The sequence below is a fragment of the Carettochelys insculpta genome, chromosome 3 (assembly GCF_033958435.1).
Source record: "Carettochelys insculpta isolate YL-2023 chromosome 3, ASM3395843v1, whole genome shotgun sequence".
NCBI classification, from domain to species: Eukaryota; Metazoa; Chordata; order Testudines; family Carettochelyidae; genus Carettochelys; species Carettochelys insculpta.
This window is the reverse complement of record NC_134139.1, coordinates 54,752,771-54,765,339: the sequence shown is the minus strand read 5'-3', so window position 1 is coordinate 54,765,339 and position 12,569 is coordinate 54,752,771. Positions and strand designations below refer to the sequence as shown.

The following is a 12,569-nucleotide window of genomic DNA, read 5'->3' as shown; positions in this document are numbered from 1 at the left end:
GACCTAATGCAGTTGATGTTCAGTTATCTTGACATTGAACTGCATCTTGTCATTCGTGCCTTTTGCTCATGTATAACATACCTTTTTCTCTCTCTTTCTCTTTCACAGTGATGGGTAACTTACAACCCTTGCATTTGCTTCCTTATTCCCCTGTCTAGACAGGCCTTTTAGCTAAGTAGTGTGATTTTGTTTATCTCCGATTTCAACAGCAGTGGCACATTTAACCCCTCCCCCCTTCTGGTAAAGAGTTTTTTGTTTGACACTGTCTGTTCTTCTGGTGACAAAAGCTACATCCTTCCACTAGATAACAAACATTAAATTTCACTGCTGGGGACACATGGAAATCCAGCATAGGACCCTGGGGAGCAGGTCAACAAAATTTGAAATTCTTCCACATTAACTTTATTGTGGATGTTCGCCATCCACTCTGTCAGCTCTTTAGCACCTAGTTCAACAAGTGTGCAGAGTATTTACATTTACATGTGTGACACTCTTCCTATGTAGTTTATGTCTTTGATCAAGGCCACTCTCTATGCAAGGGCCTTCTGGTTCAACTTCAGCCTCTCACTTGTGGCTTTATCCTTCACAGCAGGACTTTCTTCAATGGGTGAACTCCCAACACGCACACAGATATGCTCAGGATCTTGGGCAGCAGGTGGTCTGAGGCTTTTCCATGCATAGAACCTCTCACCCTGTGGTTTTGGAGTTTTCATTACTGCTGCAAAAGACCCATAGGCCTGGGTTGCTGTCACTTACACATCTACCTATTCAAGTCTATCTTAATGAATCTAATTCAGGTTTCTAGCCTGATGGCCCATTGCTACCTCTTAATCCGTGCTTTCATCTAGCAATCTGTTTTACAAACCTCCTAATATACTAAGGATTTGATGTAGTCACTGTGCCTATGTCTACACTACACTTCCTAACCCAGTTTAGGTATATATTCCTCCTCTTAAAGACCCAAACACCTTTATGTAACCAAAAAAAAATTTCCTTCCCTAGGCAAAAATTAATAGTGATTTTACTACTGCTGCTTATTTATGGAGCAGGAAAAAACCCAGTGGGTCCAGACTGTGTAGATTTCACATATCTTTGATTTGAATTTGAAGTTAGTACAAATTAAAGGAGAAAAGACAAAACTCAAAATGAAACTGCTTCATTTTGTTAAGTTCTGTTAATTGCTTATGGATTTGGATAGGATAGTATCTGTGAGGTTTTATTTGACTTAGAGTCCTACCACGTGACCTTGAGAAATGGGCATTACTTGTAAAATTCTGATTTTAACTGTATGAAAGCCAGAAAATTCAGTGTTACAGTTCCCCCAGCAATAGGAACTCTTTGCTGCTTTGCGCATATGTATTAATTCAGGAAGGTGGTATGAGGTCTCCATTAATGACAGCAGGATGATCCTACTGAGCATACCCATGGAGGAGAGTGCCAGGAACACCCGGCAGGAGTGTCCCAGGCAGATGGGCAGCAGGCATCCTGGTGACAGGATGAAGAATGCTTTACATATGGAAACATACAGTAGGTGTGAAAGTGGACAGCTCTGAGTGAGAGCATTGTGCCTTCATCAGGAGCAGAATGCTCCCCACCCCCAAAACAGGAGAGCTGGTTTTATTGAAGCGTGAGCAAAAAGTCTGGGGCCCATGCTCCAAGCTGCTGGTTGCATAGTAGCTCACAGCCAGTGAAGTCAACTGACAGCATGCCAGGCCCCTGGGGAACACTCACTAGCACTTTAACTTCCTTGGAAAGAAGGAAGGCACACACAGAATGAAGATAGAAGGAAGAACAACAAAGCCTGTCCAAGGATTCTCACACCCACGTACAGCTTTAAAAAATACATAATTGCCTAGCATAGATGGTATTGTTTTTCCATAAATTCTGTTCTTTGTGGTGTCCTGCTTTCTTTCAGCACCTCCTCATTCTCTCTCCCATTTTCTTTTTCTACGTCTCTTCTTCTGCCTTTCCAGGGTTCTCTTGTTTTTCCTCTATTTTTGATACTTCCCTTCTACTCCCTCATTCCTGCTCTCAGCTTTATAGTATTCTGTCCTCCTGCTTCATTCTTCCTTTCTCATGCCTTCTCCTGCCTTTTACTGTGATCCTGATTTCTCCGTATCTCTCCTTTCTGGTCCCACCTTCCATATCAGAACATAAAGGAAAGGTGCACAAGTGCTGGGTGCATCTTCTCAAACCATATGCAGCATATTTAACCAGATAGTGAGCTATGTTTGGTTTGGGGGGAGTAGAATGGTCTGCTCCATGAAAGGGGAAGAAAACTGAATGTAGTAATTGCAAGCTGAGCTCAAGCATCTGTCTAGTCACTGGGGAATTATTGGAGGCGAATAATATCTTTTTCATAAAGAAGGAATAGCACAGCCTTTTTGTTCAGCACAACTCTCATTAAGAGCTGCAAAACTGAGTTACCTCTCCAGAAAGAGTTCCTGAGACATAGAGCAGTCAGTGATATAAAACTGTGTACAATAAACTGGCTGTAATATGAGCAGATTAGTTAAGGCCATATGACAGAAATTACATGTATTTCATTTGACAGCATTCACCAATATTTTGGCCTTTCACACTAACAAACGCAACTTTGCCAGCTACCTGCTGGTGGGGAAATGCTGAGAAGGAGGACAGTGAAGTAAGAGAAATAGTCATATATTGAACACTCATGTTTATTTTTGCAGTAAAAAATAATATAGGGAGACTTTTGTGCCAGTACTGTAGCACTTTGCAAATGCTGATAACACAAATAACGTGAGCACGCCATCTGACCTGGTTCGCATCACTTGATCTATGGCAAAGTAAGAAGCCAAATATTTCTATTCCTATCTTAACAATCTTGTCTGGGCATTTTGACTGGAGCAATTTCCTAAGGAAAAGCAGAGTTCTTTGTACAGAAGCAGTGAATTCAGAGAGTCTGAATGTCAGCGTAATCTGGATTGCACAGTTAAAGGGTGACTGCCTTCATCAGGATAGTGCTTATGGTATCTTGGAGTTCAAGGTCAGATGTGTTGTAGAGTCTTGGCACTTGTTGCATTATGTAAATATACATTTTTTCTCTCTGTTGGACAGATGCAGCCCATGCCTCTAGCATCAATGGGCACAGCTTCCATCGATTTCAGGGGCTTCATTGAGTGAATATATTTTGTCTGTAAGGAGGACCTGAAGGGTTATTAGATTGGCATGAGCTACAAGACTTTCTCTGATGTAGATTGATGGATCCACGCCAGCCTAGGCTGATAGAAAGTAAAAGCTGTTATTCTCCAAAGGCTCTGTGGTAGCCTAGCTGAAATGATTTAGGTGATTTTGATCCAGTGGCTAGCAGACAAATGTTCATGTAAGAAAGACTGTCATGAAAATTGTCTCCCTTTCTGGCAGTCACAGCAAAGAGGCCAAGGACTGGGTGGACCATGGAGACTGACAAACTCTTCTCTCAAGTCTAAAACAAACCCTTCCAGAGCAGGGATGAGGTATATTGAAGGGCAACATGGGGAGACTCACACTGGTGCTAATACATTGTGCTTGAGGGCTACTAGGTTGTTTCTTTTCACCAGCAAGCTGTTCATATCTGACTGAAAGAACCTCCTACTTTACACTGCCATGCTGAACAACTGGATTTGAAAGCAGAACTCAGGTTCCTGTCCCAAGAACTGAGGGTCTGCAGAATCACAGTAAAGGATATGGCACTGTTCTTTTCTTGGTCACCATTTTGAGTTTGGCCCACATCCGTAAAGGCCAAAAGTTTCCACCATTGGATGGCACTCATAGGTGTTCTTTGTGAAATAAACTTCATTGTTTCTCTTCACTTGTTCAGACCTGATCCTGTGCTTGTTGAATTATATGTCCAAACTCCCACTAATTTGCTTGGTACTTTTCCTTAGTGGAAAGGTGTCACAGACAGCATTCCCAAAACTAATTGTAATTGACAGTCATGAGAGAGGCCAAAGACGGAATGTGAATGCTACTCTTGAGTCAGAATGTGTGTCTTAGGTTTATCTTTACTAAAAATTTAGGATAAAATACTGAATTTCCCATCTCTCTTCCTCCAGGTGAGGTATGAGATTGATTGCTGAGGGGCAGTTTACACATGGACTGCACCTATTCTGTGGATAAAAAGAGGAAGTCAGTTATCCAAGGTGTAGGGCCAGCACTTACTGTGAACATCACATTCTGTGGTCTTTCTTAAGCCCAAAAGAGTAAGAAAATACTAGAGATCGGGGTCAAACTTAAAGTCCCAAAGTGTGTGGAAATTTGTATGTGGGCCTGGACATCACAGCTCCAGATCCATAGATCCAAACAACAGCGTCCAATATCATTCTGTAGTCTGGGCCCATCTACCTCTGTACAATGTGTATGATGCACAAACTACACTTGGCGTTTTTCCTAACACACAGAAACTGTCATATTAACATTTTCTCAAACACAGGTCTGGACATGACACAAAGTCGTTGTGGACATGGAAATATACAGATCTCAGAAAATTAAGGACACAAATCTTCACCCACACTCAGCAAATACTCTTTCCTGCTGGGCACAACGAATCTCTTTGAAATGTCCATGTTGCTGAGGCTAAACCTGTACAATTAAGTCTAAACCCTTCACGCTTTCTCTTTTAGCCCATTAGATTTATTTACCAAGAGGCTTGTAAACATTGTGCAGATATACCCAGCCAACCAAGCAGCCATGTCTGAGAGCTTCTTTAGAATGAAACTAAAATCTTGCATTTATTGACAGGCAACTATTGACTTGAATTGAAGCTGTCAGTCCCTCATATGTCATTCATTGCCGCCGCCTTAAATCCCCTGTCTGACATTTTAAATGCACCATGTAGGTTCCAATACACATTTCACAGAAAGAGCTATTATAAAATTCCTGACTTTTCTTGTTTACATGACAAAGAGAGAATGGCAAATCCTGCAATTGGAGCAGATAATCACTATCCTGTGAAAAGCCTGCAATCCACATCCTTTTTTTTAAAGCTGAGCTTCAACTGTGTTTGCTCAATAATTTTATTTTACATGTAGAGCCTATAAATCTGCTCCCAATACACATTTGACAATGAAGAGTCTTCAACCTAATAGGCTGGACACCACTCTTGAGAGAAATCGCATTTTCATCAGAAGATTTTTTGCTGCTGAAGGATACACTCGTAGCTTTCACTTTCCATAACAGTAACAGAGATAGCCCTATTAGCCTGTATTGGTTCAAACCAAAAAAGCAGTCATGTAGCACTTTAAAGACTAACAAAATATTACATGACTACATGACTGCTCTTTTGTTTTGATTTTCCATAATAGTACTTGTTTGAATAGCTCTTAGTAGCGACTACTGACATGAACCAGGACTAGGTGGGTAGATAAGAGTTTACAGGAGCAGGCCCTCTGAGTGGTTCAAATTAAAATCAGCATTCATGGACATGTATTTTGCTAGTGGTGATTCTTCTCACTTCCAAAACTTCCCCAAATTCAAGATTATGAGTTCCTCAGTGGAAATGATTTGTAGGGAAAATCTGTACGTGTCAGGGACAGTTTTGTCACTGTCCTTCATTCATATGCAACTCACTGCCAGTACCTGTCTGTGCTTGCATTATGTAACTCTATGTCTCTCAATCTTTCCAGAGTACTCCTACTATAGGAATTGTATTTGTCTTTAGTATCTCAAGTTTCATCTCACTTAAAAAACACTTGCTTAGGCAATCAGACATAAAAATACAAAAGTGTATTACTGAAGCATTGCTTCTTTTCTCTTTTTACCATATAATTATAAAATAAATCAATGGAAATATAAATATTGTAAAACCAACAAAGAGTCTGATGGCACTTTAAAGACAAACACATTTATTAGTAAAAGGGAGGTAGCCATGTTAGTCTGTTCTCCAACAAAACAAAGCAGCAGAGATGTAGCACTTTTAAGACTAACAAAATGATTTATTCGGTGATGAGCTTTCATGGGACAGACCCACTTCATCAGATAATTTATTAGAGTAGTAGGGTGTAAGCTTTCATGAGATACATTTCACTTCTTCGGCTGCTGAAGAGAAAAGAAAAGAAGAAAGGAAGGTATGTAGAGATCTGGGTGCTTACATTTCAGCGCTTAGAGCAGTGGGTCTTAACCTTTACTGCAGCCTGCACCCTCTTGGTTCTCAAAATATGTTCTTGCACCCCTTATCAAAAATCAAATACACTCTTTCACTCCTTATAAAAAATGGAGATGGGGAGCCTATACACTTTTAAATGCATATTAAACATATGTAAAATAGTTTTATGTTATTACTCACTACAAATAGTATTACAGGAATCATACAAAAATATGCAAGTACTCCCAAGAGATGTTGCAGTGTTTTGCTGTGGAAGTATACTGTAACCGACTTGCTGACAGTGGCTAACAGAATTCAAACAAAGCTGCTGAGCTGCCACATCATCTGCGCATGCATCAAGAAATACCCCACAACGTGGCAGTATGCTGTTTTTTGTAGCGAAATAATTTCACTACAATTAGCTTAAAACTTTAAAATAAATTTTTGTTTGTATATTACACTAATTGTTAAAAAATGTATAATGTTAATAAATATATAGGTTTGATGAAACAAAGAGTTGTACTTACGTGCCTGTGCTTAATTTGTGTTTTCGATGATTTACCTCCCAAAAAATATGGCATCTCTCGCACCCACAGGAAGGGCATCATACACCCCAAGGGGGTGCATGCTCCCCAGGTTAAGAACCACTGGTTTAGTGTATATGGAGCAGAATAGAGCAGTCATTGTATGACATTTTAGTGTGTACTGACTTCACTGTATCCTGTTAAAGTAGGCAAATATCTGTATAAGTTGATGTACCCCTGGAAGACTTCTGCATATGCCCAAGGGTACACATATCTTTGGCTGAGAACCACAGACATAATCCAGAAGATTGTATGCCAGTGTTCCAGTATTCAACAGTGAATGCTGGTGATTATTGAAGGGGGTTCAGACCCATCTACAGTTATAAGGGTCAATTTCACGACTTCACTTTCTGGAAAGGATCTTAGAACTCATACAAAAATTGTAAAGTTGCTGAAACATTTCTTTGATCAAGATATTATTTTCAATTACCTCTTCATTGGGCTTGTTCTGTGGTGGTGTATTAGCTTTCCCATTGATATGCACGCAGACCCCAGGGAAGCAAACGATATAGATATTTCAAAGTTGAAAAGATATCTTAAAAAGTCACAACCTGATTTGCCAGATTAGCTATGTTTCCCGTTGACAGCCATCTGCTGTGAAAATTGATATTGCTGAAAGAATGAGATGGGTTAGGAGGACAGCTGGCCAGACAGTATCCCTCAAAAGCGGAGAGTTTGGCTTCTGACCATTGCTAAAAGATAATCTGAATTTTTAATAAGGCAGCAATTTTTAAAACATAAGCTGTGTTGTAAACCTACAACAGAGAAAATTGAGGAGGAGGAGTTTTCTAAAAAAAATGCATTTGCCGAGTTCTATCTTTCAAAAGTATCTTACTCAGTTTGCAAGGTAATAAGGCATCAAACTGCTAGGATTTGTGATTATTTAGCCTCAAGAATGGGCTTGTCATAAAGATATCCACAAAGATAAAAGCACTCCCTGCCCCAAAAACCTTATGATTTAGAATTTAAATATTGTTAATATCTGTATCCTTCTGAGGCTGAACTTCCACCCATGTGGCTGATGATGTACGCATTTGAAATATATTGTTTTACGAATTCTGGTTGTGAGCATCTTGTGGAAGGAACTATTTCTTCCTGGGAGTTGTACATAAATGATAGCTTCATAGTCTTAAGAAATGTTCACTCTGACCCTCACAGAACACAAGACATTTCAGTCCATTATGAACTGTGGCAGGCAAAAGCGAAAAGGGAGCTAAAAAGAATGGAAACCCTCTTCCAACCTAAAATAGCTAGAGACTCTCTTAAATATTTCTTATATTAACTTTACAGCACACAAAGGTGTTAATATGTCTTGTGACTATCAATGGGAGAGTGTCCCTTTCAAGTCCTCTGCTTCACCTCCTCTTGTGGAATTTGTTGTGCCAGTGGGACTGGACTTGCTATAAAAATCCAGCACATTAGGTTCTGTCCCCATTCAGTCAGCTGGGGAACTTGAAGAGGCATCTCTGCCAAGAGCAGCCTCTAGGGACAGTGATCAGTCCATTCTGATAAGCTAATTGATGACTGAGGGAGAATGAGCGTGAGGCTTGGCTGGATGGTCTGTGTACTCTGCCTAGCCACCACTGCCAGTGGCTTAACACAGAAAAAGCTCAAGGAGGCTTTGCTAGAAAAACTGGGACTCTCTGAGGTTCCAAAAATTCAGAAGAGAGACTTAGTAAATCTAGTTATCCCAGATCACATAAGGGACAAATACATCTCCATGTTGAGGCGCCACAGAGTGAAGAGAAGAGCCTTGCCAAGTTTGGCTGGCATCCTGAGAGGAATCCCAGGCAATGCAGGTAACAATGCTAATATTCTTACAGTTAGCTTGGCAAAGTCTCAGAACCAAAAACCCACTGAATTTGGGGAAAATCCAGGCTTTCTGGATTCCAAGTGCACAGTGGGCTGAACAAAAATCATGGGGTCAAATGGCAAACTTGGGGAAATTTTGATTTGGATCTGTTTTTGAAGCTGAACTTTACAGCTTAGGACCCTGCCCTATTTACAAATGTGTAAATAAAACATATGCATAAAGTAATGGTGGTTTAAAGACTAAAGAATAACAATTAAGATTGCATGGTCATTACAACTGATGTTAGAGCTGGTTGAAAAGTGAGTTTATTGCAGTAGAAAATTTTGAGAAAAGTTTTAAAAAATCATTTAAACTCAAAGCCCCCAAAATGAATTCCTCCCTGCTTTGCTGTTTCTAGATTAAAACAAAAAAACAAAATGTCAGTTATAATTTTTGACCAAAAAATCCGAAAAAAACCAAAACCCCAAAACCCCCAAAACTCTGAAAACAAGTATTTTTCATAGGAAGATTTGTTTAATCAAAACTCAGTTTTCAGTCAGAAAAGATTTCCTTCAGAAAAGTTTTGACTATGCTTACATATCAGATAAGTGCTATTTATACACAAACTCTCTTAAAATCTGTTCAGTGTTCAGAATAGTTACATTAACTTCCAGGGCAGTTGCCAAAAGCCAGTTTTCTGTTTAAAATAGTCCAACAGCCTGTTTTCATACAGAGATCTGTAAAATAAAGGCATGCCCAGCCATTGGGGGTTTTGCGTTCTGAAGGAAATAAAATAGCAGGTTGCTTTGAGCCAGGCAGAGGGAGATGAGGAGGGTATTTATAAGGCATTAATTCAAATGTGCATTAGAAAAGAGGTATTTAGTATCTGTCTAAGGATTAAGTAAGTGACTGCTCTTTGGAGTGTGTGATGAGTGTGTTGTGATAATTAGGGATGAAAAGGAAGCGTTAGGGCTTTGCTTGTGTAGGATGGAAATCATGCTGAACCTGGGTCTCCTTGTTGTTCCCAATGTACACAGACATTTCAGGAGAAGTTCTCTATTCTGATACTACGCGCCAGAATCTGGTCTTTGACATGGAAGGGAGAATACCTGAAAACAGTGAAGTCACAATGGCTGAACTGAAACTTTTCAAAAAGCCCCTGGACAGAACAAACTTGCCTACCAGCAGGCAATCTCAAAAGCCGGTCACAAATGCCAGAGTCAGTGTGTACTGGGTGCAGATCCAAGCTGATGGCGCCAACAGGACCTCCCTGATTGATTCCAGGTAAGAAATGATCCTTTAATGTGGATATAGCTGCAACTTGGTTTTACTGGGCCTGATTTGGTTTTCTTCTGTATTTGCTTAAATCAGGAGAAATTCGAATGAACCCAGTGGAACTACACCTGTAAGCAAATAGTGTGATTAGAATCAAGCTCAAAGCCCTTGCTATGGCACAAGTCCCACCTAAGTAAAGACTGTAGGCATTGGCTCTGGATTCTCTGAGATTAATAGCCTTTGGTCTGATTCATATCTTTTTCTGTTTCCTGTTTTGAAAATGTTGATGGATTTCTGGTTTTTCTTTTTTCTGAAGATTTCTTTCACAGGTCATTATAACAATGCAAATTCTGTACATGGGCTGTAAATTCTACACCACTGATGTCTAGGAAAGTTTTGCAGTTGATTTCACTGAGATCAAGATCAGATGAAAGCTATACAACCAATTTCTGTGGAAAACTTTAGAGACACAAAGGAGCTCTGGCAAAAACAGATATAAATGACATTGTTTTTAAAGGGCTTGCACTTTCTTATCCTAAGGGTGACTTTGGGGAGGCATAGCTTGGTGGCTTGAGCACTAGCCTGCTAAACCTAGGGTTATGAGCTCAATCATTGAGGAGGCCACATAGGAGTCTGAAGCAAAGCCACAGGTGACTTAGTTCCTCCATTGTCAGAACTCCATACTAACAAATTCTTCAATGTGCATGGATATAGTAGTTCTTTAGCTAGTACCTCATCATTTTCTCATTGAGTATATCTGTATGGCTCTTAAACCAATAATTATTTTTGTGAATGTTTAATAATAGCTTTCATTTAAAAATGATTGCACAGTCAGGGCACATGGCAAACTGTAAGAACTAAATTCATCTCTGGTGTAATACAATTGCTGTAGATAGAGTTTCACCAGGCATTACCTGGCTGAAGACAGCTATGAGTTCCAGGTCTTGTGCCCTTCAGTTCCCTGAAATGGACTCTTTTTGTTCCCACCTTGTCACACAGGTTGGTTCCAATAATGGAATCAGGCTGGACGAATTTTGACGTGACCCAGGCTGTACATTACTGGCTAAAAGCCAGGAAGCCCGGACCAATGCTCTTGGAGATTTGGATTGAAGGAGAAAGGCTAGGCAGCTATGCCTCAGAAATGGCCAAAGTCGTGCAGTTTACCTCTCAGGATCCTTTGGATAAAGCCCTGGGCAAACCCGAGCTGGTCCTTTATACCCTCAATCTGGAAGAATACGGGTATGTGTCAAACCAAGTCTATGCTGTCTTTGGTATTTGATTACCAATTCACACTGAAGATAAAATTTCAGACCAGGCTTGAATAGGCATGATTGAGTTACAAATCTGCTAAAATGGGTAAGTGAAAATGCTGTGGGTTCTCTAAGTTGCATACTGAGTTACGTAATCTGTCAAAATTAGAAATGAAATGAGCTGCAAAATTTGGACACAGTTTGGCTCCAAGTTTCCCTAAAATTTGGACTATTTGGAAATGGGGTTGTAGTTAACCCCCATCTAGAAGTAGGAACCAATTGTGAAGTTCAGATCTAAATCCAAACTATCCCTAGAAGTTTTGATTAGGCTTTTTACTTGCAGTATATTCACAAGTAATCATTCAGATAATGAGAACACAGAGGGAGCAGAGGAGACATTCACATCTGGACTGGTATAGCACTGAATTTTTCAGAGCCAGAAAACAGAAGGACTGGTTCTCCACTCATTGCGTCTTGTGTAGTCGTTTACATAAAGGAAATGAACATGCCAGGGCAAAACACTCCTGTTCCCATATGATAGCATTTTACTCTTTGCACAGTGTAAAGGACTGTACAAGGTGCGTAGCAGTGGAGACTCAGACCCAACGGACTGAGTTTTCCCAGTTGGAAAGAAATCACTGCAAAAGGAATAAGTAGGAAGTTCCATTACTTCTCCTCTCTGGAGATTTACTGAGACTTTCTGTACTTAAATACTTGCACTAAGAATATGGCTAAACCCTCACCTTGGATCTAAACTTCCCTGAATTCTTGGGGCAGGGTGATAATCCAGAGCAAAGCATTGCAGCTCAAGCCCTTCCCTAATGTTAATGACAAAAGACTATTTCTTCCACCCCATCTTTCAGCATGAGTTCCAGTCACAGTGACATTATTACTTCGTTTTTGATAGGGGGCCTGGAGACTGCAAGGAGGAAACCATGACGAAGAAACCCATCTGCTGCCGGCAGGAACACTACATCAACTTCCGAGAGCTGACCTGGACTCAGTACTGGATTATTGAGCCTGCAGGGTACCAGGCCTACCTCTGCATGGGGGGCTGTGTGCAGGCCAAGAGCCTATTGCGTCACTTTGGCTATGGGGAAAGAACCTGCGCTGTGGTGGAGAGCTCCCCCCTTCCCATGATGTACCTCGTCAAGAAGGGGAACTACACAGAGATTGAAGTGGCTGAATTTCCTAACATGATTGTGGAAAAATGTGGCTGCGTTATGGACAATATAGCAGTGGTGTAGAATACATGTGGCCAGGCCCTGGCAAATCTTGCAAGGGGGAGGGGACCTTAGGGAGTCCTTTCCTCCCTTACAGTTCCAGCAAGGCAGATGCAGTCCTACAGTTTGCACTCTCTGCGTGCAAGGTGCAGGCAAGTGCTGCCATATGCCCTAGATGTTGCGAAAGGGGTCATAGACATGGGCCAGCTCCCCACCCCATCCCTTCATGACAACTGGCTGGTGGGGCTGTCGCAAAGGACTTGGCACACTGCACACTGTAAAAGGGATTGGCAGCTGCTTGGAACTGCACTAATGGTGCCTGCCCGTGTCTTCTCCAGGGAGTGAGTCTGGTTATTGCCTCTA

At 40.9% G+C, this 12,569-nt stretch overlaps 1 protein-coding gene across 1 annotated transcript; it reads left to right on the top strand.

The window, feature by feature from the left end:
• Positions 1 to 8,200: 8,200 nt before the first annotated feature.
• LOC142010286 (left-right determination factor 2-like) lies at positions 8,201 to 12,230 on the top strand. Its single transcript, XM_074988589.1, has 4 exons — positions 8,201 to 8,465; positions 9,496 to 9,742; positions 10,733 to 10,972; positions 11,891 to 12,230. The coding sequence occupies exons 1-4, from the start codon at positions 8,201 to 8,203 to the stop codon at positions 12,228 to 12,230; spliced, it is 1,092 nt and encodes a 363-aa protein (XP_074844690.1).
• The last annotated feature ends 339 nt before the right edge of the window (positions 12,231 to 12,569 follow it).